This window comes from Phragmites australis, chromosome 10 (genome assembly GCF_958298935.1).
Source record: "Phragmites australis chromosome 10, lpPhrAust1.1, whole genome shotgun sequence".
Classification (NCBI taxonomy): domain Eukaryota; kingdom Viridiplantae; phylum Streptophyta; class Magnoliopsida; order Poales; family Poaceae; genus Phragmites; species Phragmites australis.
This window is the reverse complement of record NC_084930.1, coordinates 34,991,251-35,010,504: the sequence shown is the minus strand read 5'-3', so window position 1 is coordinate 35,010,504 and position 19,254 is coordinate 34,991,251. Positions and strand designations below refer to the sequence as shown.

At 43.5% G+C, this 19,254-nt stretch overlaps 4 protein-coding genes across 8 annotated transcripts; all 4 read left to right on the top strand.

Moving 5' to 3' along the window:
* Positions 1-2,670: 2,670 nt before the first annotated feature.
* LOC133931052 (uncharacterized) lies at positions 2,671-9,986 on the top strand. Of its 2 annotated transcripts, none has more exons than XM_062377887.1 (18): positions 2,671-3,887; positions 4,374-4,445; positions 4,531-4,735; positions 4,814-4,925; positions 5,253-5,336; positions 5,415-5,490; positions 5,576-5,635; positions 5,721-5,773; positions 5,856-6,013; positions 6,151-6,355; positions 7,258-7,315; positions 7,509-7,565; positions 7,715-7,960; positions 8,641-8,705; positions 8,796-8,864; positions 8,943-9,036; positions 9,208-9,348; positions 9,433-9,986. In XM_062377887.1, the coding sequence occupies exons 1-18, from the start codon at positions 2,877-2,879 to the stop codon at positions 9,514-9,516; spliced, it is 2,850 nt and encodes a 949-aa protein (XP_062233871.1). In that variant the 5' UTR covers positions 2,671-2,876; the 3' UTR covers positions 9,517-9,986. The 2 variants fall into 2 exon arrangements, with proteins under 2 accessions (XP_062233871.1, XP_062233870.1); XM_062377886.1 differs by having other exon boundaries at positions 4,368-4,445.
* A 338-nt stretch (positions 9,987-10,324) lies between these two features.
* Positions 10,325-12,856, top strand: LOC133931049 (U-box domain-containing protein 12). Its single transcript, XM_062377880.1, has 4 exons — positions 10,325-10,760; positions 10,838-10,954; positions 11,060-11,473; positions 11,560-12,856. Exons 1-4 carry the CDS (start codon positions 10,542-10,544, stop codon positions 12,619-12,621), a joined length of 1,812 nt encoding a protein of 603 aa, XP_062233864.1. The 5' UTR covers positions 10,325-10,541; the 3' UTR covers positions 12,622-12,856.
* Positions 12,857-12,869: 13 nt separating this feature from the next.
* LOC133931051 (uncharacterized) lies at positions 12,870-16,875 on the top strand. 4 transcript variants are annotated; one of them, XM_062377883.1, is made up of 5 exons: positions 12,870-13,028; positions 15,181-15,279; positions 15,519-15,737; positions 15,935-16,331; positions 16,429-16,875. In XM_062377883.1, the coding sequence occupies exons 3-5, from the start codon at positions 15,528-15,530 to the stop codon at positions 16,446-16,448; spliced, it is 627 nt and encodes a 208-aa protein (XP_062233867.1). In that variant the 5' UTR covers positions 12,870-13,028; positions 15,181-15,279; positions 15,519-15,527; the 3' UTR covers positions 16,449-16,875. The 4 variants fall into 4 exon arrangements, with proteins under 4 accessions (XP_062233867.1, XP_062233866.1, XP_062233868.1 ...); XM_062377882.1 differs by having other exon boundaries at positions 15,446-15,737; XM_062377884.1 differs by lacking the exon at positions 15,181-15,279.
* A 373-nt stretch (positions 16,876-17,248) lies between these two features.
* LOC133931050 (uncharacterized) lies at positions 17,249-18,749 on the top strand. Its single transcript, XM_062377881.1, has 2 exons — positions 17,249-17,631; positions 17,870-18,749. Exons 1-2 carry the CDS (start codon positions 17,338-17,340, stop codon positions 18,587-18,589), a joined length of 1,014 nt encoding a protein of 337 aa, XP_062233865.1. The 5' UTR covers positions 17,249-17,337; the 3' UTR covers positions 18,590-18,749.
* Positions 18,750-19,254: the final 505 nt, after the last annotated feature.

Below are 19,254 nucleotides of genomic sequence, written 5' to 3'. Positions count from 1 at the left end.
ATATTGTGTACAACCACTATCAAACACCCAATACTTTCCGTCGGCTTTGTAGTTTACCTACACACATGGGATCATGCTTTTTGTTTAGGTACCCAACCAATTTTGGTATCTTTCATGTGAGACACATGATTCTTGGGCACCCAAATTTGCCTTGGAAGCTTGCCCTTGACTTGAGTTTCAATGAAAAAATTCTTGGACCTCTTCCATGATTTTGCCACTCTTAAACTTGTGCAATAGAAGATGATGATCATTAAAAGTAGACTTATATTTAGATGTCAAAGTGGGAAAGGGTTTGGAAGGGATGAGACACTCCCTTGTGTGGTGACCGATGACTTCACAATGTTGACAATAGGATCCAACTTCTTTGATGAAGCACTTGTTTATCTCCAGTGACTTGATGATCTTTTCCACCGGGTTGGGGAAGCAACCAATGCTTCTTTTGTTATAGTACATAGCATAAAGAAATCCATAGCATTCTTCATGAGGATTTCTTTATGCTTGTACCCCCCATAATCAACCGGGCCACATATGAATTTGAGCTTGCAACCTCATCCCTAAGCTCTTTTTCCCTTGCATAGTTAGTCTTTAAAGATGATATATTATCACATGAAGATGAGCAAGGTATTTTAAGGAGATCATCACAATATGGAGATGCATTGATCTTAACTACTTTAATAGTAGACAATTCATTTAGAGAAGAACCAATGGCATTATAAGCAAGTTCAAGTTCTTGATACTTGCATTTCAAGTCAACATGCTCAAGTTTTAGCTTTTTGTTACTAGCCTCAAAAGACTTGCTAGATGCAACTACTTTATCATTTTTCTTAAACACATCATTGTATTTAGCAAGCAACTCATTATGACTAGAACTAAGCATAGCATTAGTATTTTTAAGAGACTTGATTTTAACTTTTTGTTTCTTGATGATAGTAGTATAGTTATTCATTAGCTTAGATAGATCATTAGAAGAAAGATCATCATCATCACTACTATCATCTTCGTCACTATTCACCTTATTATTACCTTTTACTATGAGACACATAGGTGATAGAGGTAGAGGTGCATCATCATTATTTGTGATAGCGAGGCCCGCCAAGTTGCTGTCTTCATCATTGCTTGAGTCATCACTTGAGTTTTCGCCAGAGACCTATTCACCAATAATGTAGGCCTTGCGTCCTCCACCCTTCTTTTTGAAGAGCTTCTTCCTTGAATGCTTATCTTGGCTCTTCTTTTTGTGCTTGTCCTCATCTTCATTTGCTTCAATCTTCTTGTCCTTGTTCATGTTCTTCTTGTTTGGTTGAGGGCAATCATATGACATGTGGCCAAGTTCACCACAATTGTAGCATCTCTTCTTATCTTCTCTACAGAATTTGTCAAATTTCTTTAGACGAAATTTGTTCTTCTTGGGATTATAGTTGTAGCCCTTCTTTTGGAATTTGGAGATCATCCTTGTGGTTCTTCTCATGAGAAGAGCAAGCTCGGTATCGGAGTCATCATCATCATCACTATCTTCTTCATCGCTTTCGCTTGATGATGGGAGATTTATCTTTTTCTTCTTTTTGTCAACCATCTTTGCCTTGAGAGCAAGGTTTTTCTTGGATGAAGACTCATAATCTCCAAACAAGAACATCTAATGAGCACATATCTTTCCAACGGCGTCGGTGATGGTCATATCATTAATGTCCCTTTCATGAAGAAGAAAGATGATAATATTGTATTGCAGCTTCGGAAGCACCATCAAGATCCTACGAATAATATTTCCTTGAGACAATTGAGTTAGTTCAAGAGAGTTAATCTTTTCTATAAGCATATTCATACGAGAATACATATCATTGCACAATTCATTTGGAAGCATCTTGAATTGATTAAGAGCATTCATAAGCACATGATATATTTCTTCACGAATTTTCCTAGAACCCTCATGAATTTCACAAAGAGCGGTCCAAATCTCATTAGCATATTCCTTGCTACGAATTCTAGAGAAAACATCTTCACTAATTCCCTCAAATATAACATTTTTTGCCTTTGCATTCCATCTAACTTGTTGGTCGGTAAAAGGGTGATCAAACTCAATGGAAGCGGCTAGCCAAGCTTCGGGGGAAATCACCTCAAGATAGCTTGCCATGCGAACTTTTCAATAGGCGAAGTTCTTTCCATCGAACCTTGGCATGCTACTCCCATTCTCCAGGGCCATAGCTTTAGGATTTTAAGCATATCAATAGCACGAGGCTCTGATACTAATTGAAAGGATCTAAAGACTCTAGAGGGTGGGGGTAAATAGGGCACTAATAAAAACTTAAACCAACTACCGAATTCTAGAACAAAGAGCAACCTTAGCCTAGAATGAATAAAAGCAACTAGACGAACTAACAAGCTAGAATGATAAGAACAAATATGCAAGCATATAGATGTGGAACATAAGAAAAGTGCGGAATTGAAACTTGCAAGAAGTAAATGCTAGAAGCAAAATGCGAAATATAACAAGAGTAGGGAAAGAGGACATCGAGTTCTTCCCCAGGTATCGAAGAGTTGGCACTCTCCACTAATCCTCGTTGGAGCATCCACATAAGGATGTCGCTCCCCTTAAGTCACCAAGACTCAAGTGCTCTATTTACCGGAGCTATGGTCTGCATCGGACGTCCGGAGGCTAGGGGCGTTGTTAATTAATAAGAAACGTAGTGGAGTATTGTAATGAATTGGGGTGGTGCGGTTCCGCCTCCGCTGGCTCATCGTCTTCTGCTCCGATCTCCCTCCCTCTCCTCTCCTCTCCTCTCCTCTCTCGTGCTCCAAAGAAACGGAAACCCTAGGCAGCAGCCATCCCAACATGCAATCCTAATCAGCTTCCAATTCGAATAAGGGAGGAATCTCAATCTCTCATGCCCGCCTCCTCCTCCCCCGGTGGCCGTGGCTCTGCCTCATCTCTGCCGCCGCGGGCCATGAAGCGCGAGCTCGCGTTCGCGCTCCGCTCGCTCTCCGAAATCTCCGCCTCCCCTGGCCGCACCCGCTCCGGCCGCCCCATCTCTTCCCTCCCCGATCCATCATCACCATCTCTCAAGAGGCGCAAGAGATCCGACCACCCGTCCGCCGCCGCCGGTCTCGTCTCCCCGCCCACGCCGCCCATCGACGCCGAGCCGCCAAAGCCCACCAAGCCCCTCCTCGACCCGTCCGATGGATCCAATCCTGCCACCGCAGATGCGCCAACGTCTCATGAATCCAATGCTGCCGAGGAGGTGATTGTGCAGCAGATGATGGAGGTCCCCCCACCATCGCACGCTGAGGCTTCAGTGTTGGAGGTGATTGCAAAGCCGGACGTGCCCATGGAAGATTCTGCTGCTGGACTGAATGCAACACCAACTCTGCTGGAATCCGCTGATGCAGCTGGAGACCACAAGTGTGATAACTCCAACTCAAATGGAAGAAATCCACTACAGCATGCTGCAGGCAATGCATTAGTCCCCGCTCCTTTTGTTTCTGAGGAGGACTCTGCCATGCCTGCTGCTACCGCTGAGCTCAAGCTTGCAAGGCGCTTCACACGATCGCTGCTCAAGAATAAACCAGACGAAGAAGGGGCCACAGCAGCTACTGAAAGTCAGGCGGCACCAGAGGATGCCTCAATGGATTTGGCTTTGCTGCTTGACAAGCCACAGAGAAGGTTCACAAGGTCACTGCTCAAGACAAAGGTTGAGGCGCGACCTAACATCACTGGTATTGAATTTGAGGATGCGCTTGACAGCACATCGGATTCCCCTCCATCAGTGAAGAAGATGGAGATGAAGATGTCTAAGAAAGTCGCCTGCCTCACAAAGCACCCAGGCAACATTAGAGAGCTGCTCAACACCGGCCTGCTCGAGGGAATGCAAGTTATGTACATCATCCCTCATAGCAAGGTACTATGAGAAAATTAACCATAATGTTTTATGAACCGTTTCTTATCTGCCAGCAACCCAGCACAATAAGTTCCTATACTTCATATTAGGATTACACATGAGATGATTGCCACTGCGCTAGCGGTTTACAAATTTCTGTTCACTCTTTGACCGATTTAGTCTAGTAACATTAAGATAGAGTTTTCCTATGCTAAGACAGTCCATCTAGTTGCTAGGCCTTAACCATGATTCTATTAAGCCAACTTGTGACACAATGAAAGGATGACTTGTTCTGTTATTCAACACCACCCATGGACCGCATTCAGTTAATTGTGTGATATCTACCTAGAAAAAAATTGGGAGGCCCACGCTAAGGCTCGTTTGCCTCACTTTTCTGTTGCCATGGCAGAATGAAAGTTCCTTTGATGACTGATTTACTGTGGATTGTGATCTAGCGTGTTTTTAATATGTCATGCCATTGACAAAAGTTCTGCTTGCTAGTTGCAGAGGTCTGTGCTAAAAGGAGTGATTACTGGTTGCAATATACAATGTTTTTGTCCATCCTGTAATGGATCCAAGGTTAGTATTCCATAGTCTACACTCAACAAAACATTAAAGAACACAAACTGTTTACTTTGTGCCGTTCTCCTTTTCAATTTTACAGGCTGTTTCGGCTTATTACTTCGAACAACATGCTGGAAGCACCAAAAAACACCCTGCTGACTACATTTACTTAGGGAATGGCAATAGTTTGCACGATGTGCTACGTGCATCTGAAAGATCTCCCTTGGAGGCTCTGGAAAAGACAATACGTTCTTCCATTGATCCAGTGGTGAAGAGGAGCTGCGTTAATTGCCTGAATTGCAATGGTAAGACCTTCATGCTTGAGTATTTTCTAAGTGCTAGTTCTCTTTGATACATTTGATTTACATCTCCTAATGCTGCAGAGCATATTCTTCCTTCATCACAAACTGAGTGCATTCTGTGTCGCGGTTGCCTTGAGACAAAGCAACCTCAAGATCCTCCTACCCCATCATATGCATGTAAGAGCAATTCCAGGTAAGCAGTTCAAGCAGCATAATGTACCTAAATATTGTCTTATGCCCAATTAACTATGACATCGCCATGTCTTAGGTAATTAATTTGTTCAAGAGATGTGACTTCTGACTTTGTACTCGTTAACCATATGAAAATAAATTCTTCACATTTATCCCTGCGTGACATGGTTTGACGCTAAGAATTTTTTTTTACTTCTGTCTGTTATATCTAGGTTCATAATTTTGTTCAGTTCTGATTGTAAACTTTTGTTGGTGCATTTCTAAATTCATGTTTATGTCATTGCATTTAAAAATCTTAGTTCCTTTCCCTGTTTTTTTGGGACTGTAGTCTGACTCCAAGTTCCAAGGATTATTTGCTAAAGAAGATATCATCAAGCAAGAACAGCGGGAGTGCTGGCAAAGTAACAAACAAGTTGGTACACTATAAACGTTATCTTTTCCTTATTATGTGTGCGTGAACTCATTGGTCTTTGCTTGGTACTTTCTTCAGGGATACCGGACTACACAAATTGGTCTTTAATGTTTTGCTTGATGGCACAGAAGTAGCCTACTATGTTGATGGGCAGGTTGTTAGGCCAAGGGTTATCTCTTGATTTTCTTCAATCACACCTTGTGTTTAATTGGTTGAAATTTTGCACTTGCATGATGCAGAGAAAGGTTGACGGGTATATCAAGGATCAAAGAATCTACTGTAATCACTGTAACAGAGTGGTCTGACTCTTCTCTCGTCTAAGGTATTTATTCAGGCCATCATACTTTTTATGAAATAAGTGACCTTTTTATGTGGAATATTCAGGTTAGCCCATCCGCATTTGAAGCTCACGCGGGTGAGGGATCAAGGCGCAAGCCGTAAGTCTTTATAGTCTCCTGTTTTAAGTTATGCCTACCCACAGTTATCACGGTTTCCCTTACTGTATTACATTGCTTCCAGGTATGACAACATCTTCACGTCAAATGGAGTATCATTGCATGAGCTCTCAATGAAAATATCTAAGGATATGGAACGCAAAACAGATGATCTGTGCAGAGAATGTGGTCAAGGGGGAGATATTTTCCCTTGCAAAATCTGTCCAAGGTCATTTCATCCAGGTAGTTTCCCGTGTCCTTGAAATTAACTACAAATAATGCTTTCGGAATGGCCTTGTCTAATTACTTATTTGTTTTTTTGTTTTTATTTTTGGAGAGAACCGTTTTAACAATTGGCACTCTTCTTGTACAAATTGCAGCTTGCGTTGGACTGCCTGAAGTCCCTTCAGAGTGGTATTGTGATAATTGCAGGAATCTTGTGCAAAAAGAAAAGGCTTTAGCAGAAAACAAAAATGCTAAAGCTGCTGGGAGGCAAGCTGGAGTTGATTCCATTGAACAGATAATGAAGAGAGCTATACGAATTGTCCCCATCTCTGATGACCTTGGAGGCTGTGCTCTATGCAAGTGAGCATTGTTTGTCTTAGCTGGCTCTGTTTTGCTCTATTTATTATTATCTTAACAAGCCGTGCTTGATAATTCTAGATAGGGAAAGTGTGAGCTTTAGTAACCAAGGTGCATCTGTTTTGGTACTTGCTCAATTTACGGTCTAGTTTTATCAGTGGGAGCTAAGTGTTTGATTATGAATATACCAGTGCACTTAACATGTGAAGCACTAGTAGCACATAATAAGGCCTCTTTGCACATTTGGCAGAAAATAGAGTGCCTGAGACCATTTTTTGCACCTTTGACCGCGCTGAAATCTTTTAACCAGTATTGGTCATAGGTTTTTATTTTATTTTTATTGGTCTCTTGAGCAATGGTATAACAACAGGCATGAGAACAAACTACTTGTGGATTCCACTAAAAAACTACTTGTGGGTCGGAAAAATCTCTTGGTAACTTTCAATAGTGGAATACGCACAAGTACAACTGAAGCTGTTAGTCCCATGGAGAAAGAGCACAAGGGCAGAAAATGGCATGCTACTGATTGTAGATTCTCTTGCTGATGAATTCGAGGCTCATATCACTAGGTCAATCGAACGGAATCTAATAGAAATTACCATCACTGGAAGACAAAAAAAAGATTGTAAATTTGTTTCTAGAAAGTGCTAGGTGCTAGGCGGGCGGTAGGGTCGCACCTAATGCCTATCGCCACCTGGGTTGGCTAGGTGGTAGCCAATGGCGAGGGGGGATGGTGGCGTGTAGGCGGGCTAGGTGTCCATCTTTTAGAACAGTGAAATATGCCACCATCTTTCTTAAGGTTCCTTGTTATCAGTAGGGTAGCCTCCAAAACTGCTAGATATTTTATTTTCTTTATCTTTATTGCATTCTTGTAATATTCCTACCGGTAAACTTTCCCTGTGCAGGAAGAAAGATTTCAACAATGCCGTATTTGATGAGCGAACTGTGATACTCTGTGATCAAGTATGCTTTATCTATTTCTGCAATAGCTTTGTATTTCTGCTTACAAGTAACTTATAATTCTAATACTAAGACATGCTTTTTTTTTTCTTCATCTGGTTGGATTTACCCTTTGTTTTTATCACTAGATTTCAGTACAATATATATACCCAAGTTAATTGTTATACTTGGCTAACATACTTTTATTGCTGTTCAGTGTGAGAAAGAGTATCACGTAGGATGTTTGCGGAGTCAATGGCAGGTAGACCTAAAGGTTAGTGCATAACAACCTTGTTATTTGTTTGAAAGCACTTATTACCTTCACTTTTATGTTTGATGTGCATGATATATTCACTGCAGATGAAGAATGGTGTCTTGGCTTGGGTGAATGCTAACACAATAGCATGTTTTCCTTTTCTACAGGATTTGCCAGAGGGGGAGTGGTTCTGTTGCAGTAGTTGCTCTGAGACACGATCTTCATTGGACAAGATAATCTCCGATAGAGCCCAGCTGTTGTCGGAGCCAGATATTGATATCATAAGGAAGAAACATGAGGCAAAAGGTTTATGCATGGACACCAGTACAGATCTCAGATGGCAATTACTTTCTGGTAGAATTGCTACTGAAGATGACAGCATATTGCTCTCTGCTGCGGTCCCAATTTTTCATGTAGGTCGTGCATTATTTTATCTCATATATGAGCATCTTCTTCATAAAATTCTGAATCAAGTACCTTTGCTTTCTTTCCTCCTTTTGATGTGTTTTCATGGCCAGTGGCTGACAATAGTTTGTTTTGGGGATTTTGTTCTTATATTTTCTTGTGGATGGCAGATTCTTGTCAACAATGAATGTATTTAATCTGTATCGGGTGGATGCATTATATCAAATATTAGGAAAAGTTAGTTGTTTATCAATAGTGGAATTGTGTTTAGTCCGTTTTACTACCGAGTTTGCCAGCTTTGAGTGGGATCTTCATTCTTTGATATTTGCATAATGTCAAGCAGTGTGCTTCTGGACACATAAAAAAGATCAGTGGTCATTTTCTCATGTGTCTTTGAATTGAAAATAGCAAATGTCTAGTCTGTTGCCGACCGATTATGGCTGGACTTAGTTATGGATTCGAGCTACAGTTTGGTCCACATTCGAGTGCATACTTCCAGAGAAATGTACCAGTGGCCTGGTGTTGGGTACACAGAAACAATTAAATGACCTGATCATATGCAAGTTTAAAGATTAGTTGCCAGCATGCTATTATAGTGGAGGGCATTAGTACTTCTTAGCGAACTATTTTATCAGTGTTTTATACTGATTGAATGATTGTTGGTTTCTCACGAAGTGTTTTCTTTCAGCAATCTTTTGACCCAATCATTGAAGCTCATACTGGTAGAGATCTAATTCCTGAGATGGTTGGTGGGTAAGAGAACCGCCCTTCCATGTTTGTAACTGCTATGCTTAGTACGTACCTGCTCTGTTAATTTTCTCATTTCCTCATTTAATCTGCCAGGAGGAGACCTAAGGATGGAATGCCTGGCCAAGATTACAGTGGAATGTACTGTGTAGTGTTAACTCTGGGGTAATAGCTCTTTACTAAAACGGAAACCTTTCCAAACTTTTGCATTTTATATTGTTGAATCATACTCGCTTGTTGCAGCTCTAGTGTTGTGTCAGCAGCACTTTTGCGTGTCATGGGAGGTGATGTAGCTGAACTGCCACTAGTTGCTACAAGTCAGATCCTTCAAGGGCTGGTGGGTCTAAGTTGCTGCTTGATATTATGCTGCATTATATTGCTCTTGTTGTTGGCATATGAATTCTTGTTGAGCAATAGCATTTTAATTTGGTGCTATCTAAAGATGCTGTGGTCAATTTCGTGTCCTTGGTTCATTTCTTGTTAATGTTTCACCTGTTGCTCGATGCAGGGCTACTTCCAAGCCTTGTTCTCATGCATAGAGAGGATGCTAACCTCGCTGAAGATCAAACACTTTGTGCTTCCAGCTGCCCATGAAGCTGAAGGAATCTGGATGAAGAAATTTGGCTTCTCTAGAATCCCTCAAGAACAGGTTAGCTACGATTTGCATATTTACTTGTTTTTCCTGATTGTGGTTCTGTGGAAATATAAACCTAATTGAACTCGTTGTTTGCAGTTGGAAGCTTATCTTAATGGGGCACACCTCACTATATTCCATGGGACATCGAACCTGTACAAGGCTGTTAAACCTTTATCATAGCATTGGTGTTGAAGTAACTGCCTTTTGCTCGATCGGGGAGATTTGTCTTTTGGGAGTTGTGATAGTAACTGTAAAAAAGATGATGAAGCATGGCGATACGATGATATACAGCAAGAGGGAGAAAAGATAGAAGATGGTGATGGAAGCAAAGTAATCCATGGTATCAATCGGGAAGTTTTTGATGATGCAGTGAAGATATATGTGGAGATGCTGGGCAGATGGATGGAATGCCGTCCGCTGCTCTTCTTTTTGGTTTTCAGTTGCAATGGGGGTGTCGCTGGGAAGTAGTGGTATTTTTTGATGTACAGTCAGTCCCCTACTGCCCCCAGTAACCGCGGATTTTGACGCTGGACTGCTGTGCTCACTTTTCCTAGTAAAATTTTGATCTGTGCGTTCGGTCACATTACTTGTTAGTATGTAGAAATGTTGTATTGGCCAAGTTTTTTTAAGAAAAATATTATATTCGTGAATCTACCGTGCTATTAGAGTTGATTCTGGAGCTTAGATTCTTTTTTCAAAGGAAAAAAATTATTTTTCGTGTTTCAATTATTGCTATCGCTACGGTTTAATTTTTATCCTTTTAACTCTAATATCAGAAATTTTTTATCCTTTAACATTTAAAATTATCCGGAGCTCGTCTCTCGATCTCGATCTCGATCTCGATCTGTTTTAGAGTGATTAGATTTGCACGTATGCTGCTGCTGATTTGCATTCCTGCCTGATCTGATCATATCTTTTCCGCATTAGGATCCACCTACCCCACCGGTCGGGTTGGAAGAAGACCCTGCTGGTTGGGTTGACCTCTTCTTTCTTTCTTTCTTTCTTCTCCGATCTGTCTATCTCCTGCTGTCCGTCTTGTCTTCTCCCTCCGCCTCCGGCCTCCGCTACCTGCTTTGGCTCACCTCACCTCATCTGGGTTGAGTAGAGAGAAACGAAGACGATCGGATCGGATCGGATCTGATCTCGAAGCCGTCAATCCGCCCGCCCAGTTAGTTAACAAGTTTACGACCACGGCGGCGGCGGCCATGCCGGCGCGTGTCGCGGCCGAGATCGCCGCGCTCCCGGAGCCGCGCGGGCCCTTGCGCCGCCTCTGCGGCGACCTCGCGCGCCGCATCCGCCTCCTCGCGCCCCTCCTCCAACAGCTCCAAGAACAAGAGCAAGACCCCTCCTTGCCTCTCGCCGACGCCCTGGGAGCCGCGCGCGACCTCCTCTGCGCCGTACACGACGGCAGCAAGATCTACCAGGTTCGGATTAGGATTCCCCGGCGGCTTCCTCATTCTTCCCCACTAATCAACTAGGATTCCTGAATGAAAATTTGCAGGCGATGCGAGGGGATGGTATCCTGGACAGGTTTGCAAGTGTCAACACACAGATTCAGCTGGCGTTGGATGACTTGCCCTATCACACCTTCGATATGCCCGAAGAAGTGCATGAGCAGGTACCTCTCCCCGGCCCCTCGACAAACACACATCTCCTCATACTCAATATGCCCAATCTTGTCCTCATGATCACCTGTTACCATTCTTGTAACCGATTATTTTAGGTTGCGCTTGTGCATTCCCAATTCAAAAGAGCAGCAACCAGAACAGATTCACCAGACATGCAACTTTCAAAGGATCTATCCTCTGCTCTTGCTGACAAGACTTGTGACCCTGCGGTTTTAACAAGGATCTCAGAGAAGCTGCAACTACAGACTATGGCCGATATGAAGAAAGAATCCGTCGCCCTGCATGAGATGGTCATCTCCAGTGGTGGTGAACCTGATGGCTGTGTTGAGGAAATGTCTTCATTGCTCAAGAAGCTTAAAGACTGTGTCATCACCGAATCTCCCACCACCGAGACTCTCGGCACCAGGTCTGGCTCCATAAAGCACAGATCTCCTATCATCCCAGATGAATTCAGATGCCCCATATCCCTCGAGCTCATGCAAGACCCTGTCATTGTTTCCAGTGGACAGGTATACATTCAGTTATGGCAACTTAAACTATTCCTTCTAAAATACATTGGTTTTAAATTAACACACAACTGTTGTCTTCCTTTCAGACATATGAGCGATCTTGCATACAAAAATGGCTTGATTCTGGGCACAAAGCATGCCCTAAGACACAGCAGCCCCTGTCGCATACCTCACTTACGCCAAACTTTGTCCTCAAAAGCCTGATAGCACAGTGGTGTGAAGCCAACGGTATTGAGCTTCCGAAGAACAAGGCAAATTCTCATGATAAGAAAGCAGCCAAAAGTTCTGACTATGACCATGCTGGTCTAGTCTTGTTAATGAACAGGCTGAGGAGTGCGAACCAAGATGAGCAACGGGCAGCTGCTGGTGAGATCCGTTTGCTTGCAAAGAGAAATGTGAACAACCGGATATGCATTGCTGAAGCAGGAGCAATTCCCTTGCTGGTCAATCTACTCTCCTCTTCAGATCCAAGAACACAGGAACATGCCGTCACAGCACTACTTAACCTCTCCATCCACGAGAACAACAAGGCAAGCATTGTAGGCTCAAATGCTATCCCTAAGATAGTGGAAGTGCTGAAAACTGGGAGTATGGAAGCCAGAGAAAACGCAGCAGCGACACTGTTCAGTTTGTCGGTTGTAGATGAAAACAAGGTAAGCATCGGCCATGCCGGTGCAATACCTCCACTCATTAATCTTCTGTGCGATGGGAGCCCACGAGGCAAGAAAGATGCTGCAACAGCGATTTTTAATCTGTGCATATACCAGGGCAATAAGATCCGAGCAGTGAAAGCTGGAATTGTTGTCCATCTGATGAACTTCTTGGTGGATCCTACCGGGGGAATGATTGATGAGGCACTCACTCTTCTGGCAATTCTTGTCAGTAATCCTGAAGGCAAGGCTGTAATTGCACAATCAGAGCCAATTCCCCCACTTGTGGAGGTGATTAAAACTGGGTCTCCTCGCAACAGAGAGAACGCTGCAGCCATTCTATGGTCGCTTTGTTCTGCTGATGTCGAGCAAACGAGGGCTGCAAAGGTGGCTGGGGCGGAGGATGCACTCAAGGAACTTTCAGAATCCGGCACAGACCGTGCAAAGAGAAAAGCTTCTAGCATTCTGGAACTCATGCGGCAAGCTGAAGAAGCGTGAACCTGACCATAATAGATTTGCTGGAACTCGAGGTTGTGGCTTAGCTATATTGTACACAGAAATACATAAATACTAAATGCTTCTGAATAGTGTTCACTTTTGAGATATATCATTAGGCAGATCTTTAAGATTTTTCTGTAACATATAAATTGGTTGTATTATATTGACTCAGCCCAAGTTGTACTTGATAAAAACGATAGTAAATAAACTTGTATGTGATTCAGTTTGGTGCTTATTATTGTTTCAGGTTTCACGCATGCAAATCCACTCCCCTTTATGGGACATTTCAATACTTGTAGAACAGGAAAATTTCCATTTGAAGCTTGGACTGCATAATAAGAAAAAGGAAACTGAATTGTTTTACGGCTCTGTTTTTTGGGTGGTACATTTGGTGGCTTCATTTTGAAGTAAGTTTCCCCTCAGCAAATTGTTACCAAATTTCCGATGCTATTTTCATTTGTTTCCGTAAAAGTCTCGAGCATCCATTACGAGGATTAATATAGCATTGCTTCTTTAGAGTTTAGACCCACATCATGCAGGGGTTGCAGCTATTATCAGGTTATCTGATTTGTTGGCAAAATAGTGCTCATTTTATCTCGATGATAGCTAAAATCAGATAAAGGTGAGAAAATCAACACGCATGATGTCCATCTCTATCTTTTTTTGTAGCCCGTCAAATGACTCTGAAGACATTGTACCTCAATATTCTTGAGAATGACATCTTTGAACTCCTTTTACATCCCTATATCTATATGATATACTTGCATCCATGGGAATATGCATACAACCAACAAGGAGACAGTTACTATTATTGTTGCAGTTACTCAATACTCAGAGAGAATCAAACAAAATGGATAGAGTCACTGCATATGTAGCTAAATGTTAAATCTATCTTGTGTCCAAAAGGTCCAGAAAAGTTCTTGAACACTGAGAGAGCTATGCTGGAAGAATAAGAGAGAGAAAGTGAAGTCCACTAACTCAAATCATTATGTACTTGTTTATGATTCTAATTTCCAAGTCACTTGATCAAGGTCAAGAACAAAATTTGGATGTAAAATGGAAACTAGACAAAGAACCAAGTAGACAAGATGTGCTGAAAACTGCAGCACATGGAGCATATCACATAATTCGGTGGTAGCTATACAACATCACTGCATTGTGGTATGTGAGATACACAACACGTTGCAACCATGACTACATGTCGACTTGTCAAGAACTGTTGTTCACATAATCTGGTCTTTTCAGACCATGTCAGTCATGTCTTGGCATCTCCCCCCCCCCCCCCCCCCCACTCCCTCTTTGGGGGACTAAAGAAGATATGGTATTGTATCCTGGACAATGAACTTAGAATAGATTGTGGGGAAGCATGTCACTCATGTGGGCATCAATTCATCTGCATCCAACTCGAGCAGAAAGCTATTTCCACAACCTAAAATTGCATATATAATAGATTCAAGGATAATCACATAATAGCCCAGACTACTTCAGCTGCATGAGCTCACCATGATTCTCTGGTGAAAATCAAGGGTGGATTCGTTTGCCGATCTTGTCAATACCATTCCTATTCAACGGAAACATCTGAACCATTGTATTTCAGAGAGTAAAACTGAACAGAAAGAGGGGTTGTTTTCTGTTTATTTGATGAATTTTGGGATATTCTTTCGGAAATCTACTTTTCATGTTAGAGTAGGTCAGTCTGAGGTCATTTAATCCTTGAACTTAGGGATGCAAGTGGGTATGGTAGTTTGGGACACTATTTAGTTCTTTTTTTTTTTCCTTAAGTAGGTGGAAGTGAACCTTTAGTTCAATTGAGTGAGTTTTGGGTCAATCCAATGATCCAAAAAATACAAAACTTGCATCCCTACTTGAACAATTATGGAACTTTTTTGGTTCATTTGAATCCATGGCACTTCAGCGTGTGTTCTATGCATTATGCATGGTAAATAGCAAATACTATACAGCCTGTTCCTTGTAGCGTCGACACTACATAGCTAGTGAGGCAAGCGGTACAGAAGTATAACAATAAAAAACCTCCAATCCAACAGTATGTCAGTATACAGCAACATGCAGCAGCCTAGGGAAGGGGGCACCCCCTTTACATGCATCACATGGCCAACCTAAGCAGCGCAAAGGACACCCTTCCAACCTAATCATGCATGCCCAGATAGTATTATTTGGTTGCTTAATCGTTCGCAGCTCATCTGTCTTTGCCCTCCTTGGATCAATAATCAACACTACCTGTAGCTAGTGCGGTGACACAGCTCCTATCTAATCCTTTCACTTAAACTGTTAAACAAACAGGCAAGTTGGTTGAGGAGATCTAAATGCTGGCCTTGTAGTAGAGTTCAGCTTTGTCCTTTGACCACTACTGCATGCACTTAATCAAGATTCTTATACTTGTTACAGCCAGAACATGCGTTGCATTGCGATATTATTCTATCTTCACATGCGATGTTTAACTTCGGCTAATTCCAGCTTAGCTATTGGCTTTGCACACCATGTTGCTGCAATTATATGATAGATGATACTAATTAATCTCTTGTCTACTTGCTGTCAAAGGGAGTCCGCAGCCGAGAACAAAATACATACCCTATCAGAGTATCAGGCCGTCCGATAAGAAATCAGTGATCAAGATCGAGTACAGATTGGCTGCTACAGGTTGGAGTGTCTAACTATCTATTTGTTGTGGGAAAATGGAAATAACCTATGTTTGATCCCGAGCGTTGGTTAATTCCGAGTGCTTGATCGTGTGCGTTGATTGCTTGCTTGCCTGTCCCTAAACGACCTGCTTATGGTGCTTGGTTTGCAATGAATCCTTATAAAGGCCACCAGCCATATACAGGGGATGCAATACGAGCGAAGTGAGCTGTTTTGGGGGTGACATTAAGTATCTGCAGGTAACAAGGATGGGGCACATTGCTGATCCTGCCGGCGCTGTAGTTATTGGCTGCAAAGTGCTGCCGATCTTCAACGAGCATGGCATCGTCGACGGTGCGATGAAGAAGATGGTGCATAAGATCGACGGCAAGAAGGCCGTGGCGCGGGTGAAGGAGCTTCTGAAGCGGGCTGCTCAGGCCAGGCCTCACAGCGCGACCGTCAGTGGCAAGAAATGGAAGGTATATATATCCTACATTAATTCTCTCTAAGTTTAGTTTGTATAGCTGTACAGCACGTCCGAGAATGAGATTACCAGATATCAGGATCCCAAGTTTTGTTGCTTCCCCAGGCAATCCTTGCTTAGTTGCTTTTTACTGCTTTATGTCAGTGTTTACTAATGTGGAACATTCCTAATTTAATCTGTGTTTTCATCCAGAAGGTCCTGAGCTTCCAGGCAAGGGCGGGGGCTGGCGCTGCAGCGAAGGGAGGGCAGCAACAGCAACATGGAGAGGCAAGCGACGACGTGAGCTGCAGCTCGAGCAAGCTGAGCTTCAAGTGGGACGTGGGAAGCTGCTCATCGGCGTCTGCGTCGGCGGTTCTCTACTCGCCGCTGTCGTTGGTGTCGGCACCAGCAAAGGCAGCGGAGCAGATGCTGACGCCGTCGAGGAAACAGCAGTGCATGTCGAGGCTGTCGTCCATGAGCCAGCAGAGCGTGATTGCCAGTATGTTGTACAGCAGCAGCAGCAGCAGCAGCAGCCCAAAGAGCATGGAGCAGCAGGCGGAAGAGGAAGAAGGCTGCAGGGTGGGGCACTGGATCACCACCGATTCAGACTGTAAGTTGTTATCGTATTATCTAGCTTACATTACGCTGCTGTGATCATCAGGTGTGTATATTTACTGACTGACGTTGGTGATTTGACTAATTTGCAGTTGTGGTGTTGGAGCTCTAACTAGTGAAGATGTGCGAATAAGGGCATACATTACATAGAGAGAGAGGGATGGAGATGAATTCGGCAGCGGGCAGGGGAAGGGAGGAATTGAAGCAGCAGAGTTCCTTCCATGAGATGAGATGAGACCAGACCAGACGAGACGAGACGGAATTGAAGCAAGCCTAGAATGAATGATTGAAGATCGATAGAGTCTGAGGAATTGAAGCAGAATTGCTTGTGATGAAGTTTTGTGCTTCTAGATACTATGCATGTAGAGTACTTATGTGATTAGGGAGGGGGAGGGTGTTTAATTCTGATATATAGGTAATAAATCAAGCAAACCACCCACCCACCCACGCTTGCAGTTAATGTCATGATATAGTCCATTTGTGCGTGTTTCTCTCTCATCAGTATTATATATATAATTGGCTAGCTGCTTGTTCTGACACTAGTGACAGATAGCGTTGTAATTTGCACTTGTTTTTTTCCCCCCGGTGAGTTGGGTGATACCTACTGCAGACAGATGCAGATGCAGATACAGATACAGATCAGTTGTCAGCGTAGATGCATGTGCTGTGTGCCTGTGCGTGGTAATCGGAATGAGATGTCTGGGTGACTTTAACTAGCCGTTAACCGTTGATTTGAGAGGGACGTTTTAGATTAGATAGTACGGTTCTGTTACTACAGTACTACTGCTACAGCGTCAGATGTGCTGTTTATCCTCTCACAAAACACTGTTTTTTTTTTTTACTTCACGGGGAACAGTCAAACAAACAATTTATTTCTTTTCTTGTTAAAAGAAAAAAGAGAAAATACATGTGAAAAGCTGCAAGATTATCTTCTCCGGTGCGCTGCGTGGGTGCTGAAGAGAGCCAGAGCAGCGGGTGGGTGGCGGCAATGAAATGAAGAAATGCTCGGCGTCGGCGTTGCGGTTGGTGTAGGAGGACTAGGAGCGGCCGCTGCCTCTGCGCCTCCGCTCTCCTCCTTACCCTCCCTCTGCCGCCGCCGCCGCCAGGTCCAGCGCTGCTCCTGGTTCTGCAACCCTGCTGCTGCTGACGAAAGAAGAGACAGTAGCACGAGCAGCAGGGCGACAAGGAGGCGGTGGTGGTCCGACGCCTACCAAGACGACCTTGGTGAAGAAGAAGAGGAGGATGCGTTCCCCAGCTTGGGTGGGGAGCTGTTCGACGAGCCATGGTTCTCCAAGGTCAGTTAAGAGATAGAAAGATTTAATTTTTCGTTCATCCATTCATTCTGCCCTGCCCTGTCCTGCCGGCGAAAGAAGAGATGGCAACAATTACATGAATCCGTCGCAGCGCACAGCACTGCAATGCACTTGCAGTTTAATCTGTAAGAAGAGAAGAGAATTGCCATTGATTCCACCTCCTCGATCGATCAATTTACTCTGTTTATGCTGTGCATAACCAGCAATGAATGAATGCCAGGTTTTTAAGACGTACGGGTACCTGCTACCGGTGATGCTGGCGTCCATGCTGGTGGCAACGGGGCCAAGGGCCTTCCTGATGGCCATGGCCATCCCGCTGGCCCAATCCGCCATATCGTTTCTGCTCGACGCCATTTGGGGAAGGAGGAGGAGGAGCGAGCGCGACAGCCGTTGGAGGCAACAACCGTTTGAAGAAGAAGAGGAGGAGGATTGGCCCAGCGCTGACTATGAAACAGGTGGTGGAAGAAACAGAAACAGAAACAGAGACAGCAGCAGTAGCTACCGGTCATGGGTTTCAGACGATTTTGATGCTGCTACTGATGCTGATGATTACACCACCAAGAGCAACAACAACAGGGGAGGTGACGGAGGTAGTAAAAGCAGCGGTGGCGGCGGCGGCTTTGGAGGATGGGATGAACTCCTCCATGACGACGACGACGACGACCGCTCCGAGGAGAAGAATAAGGCATCCTCCTCTGGTGGCGACACTAGTACTTACTTCAGTCCCCAAGCGACTGTGGAGGAGGACGTGGATCCGGATGATGATGCTTCCAGCAGCCCTAGAGTGGGACTAGGAATGGGAGCTCCGATAGCAAGGAGGAGAAGACGACCAAGACGACGCATGACAACAAGAAGTAGCAAGTACAGGCAGGCGCCACTGTTGATGCGCTTGTTGGTGGCAGTTTTCCCGCTCCTTGGGTCATGGTTCAGGCTACTCTAATCAAATAATGCTAGCTTGCTTGCTTGCTTCCATCAGAGCAGAGCAGAGCAGACTACTGCACTAAGCTCGTCTTGTTGTTCATGGTGGCTCGCTAATTCCTTCATCAGAATACGAAGTGACCCACTGCACTGCCATAGTGCCATGCCATGCTTACAAACAATTGCATGCTTAAGTTTCATCTCGTCTCTCCACTACCCAACAAGCCATTCGTCAAACAAATGCCATGCAACGCACGCTTCACTAATTTTAGTGGTTGTTGGTCCTTCGCTTCACCTTGTTTATATATTTTGTTCCTTGGCTGGGACAAAACATGCATGTCTCCGTCTGTCTGGTATCAATCTATCAATCAGTTGCAGATTCCGATTATATATACACTTAATTCACTGAGTCTCTACACCAATGACTGACTATGAATATATAGCAAGCTAGCACATATGCAGACCTAAGCTCATCTGAAGTAAAGTGTCGGACTTTTTTTATCACCTCGTGCAACTCACACTAGTCTCTAATCAGTAGTTGTTACGTATATATTTTCAATAGAAATAGATTTTACAAGCATATATCGATTAAAGTATGATATTAAAATACAATAAAAAGTTCATTACAATAAAGGATCGTAGATATAATTAAATAAAGCCGCATAGGAAACAACGCAAAAGTGACCC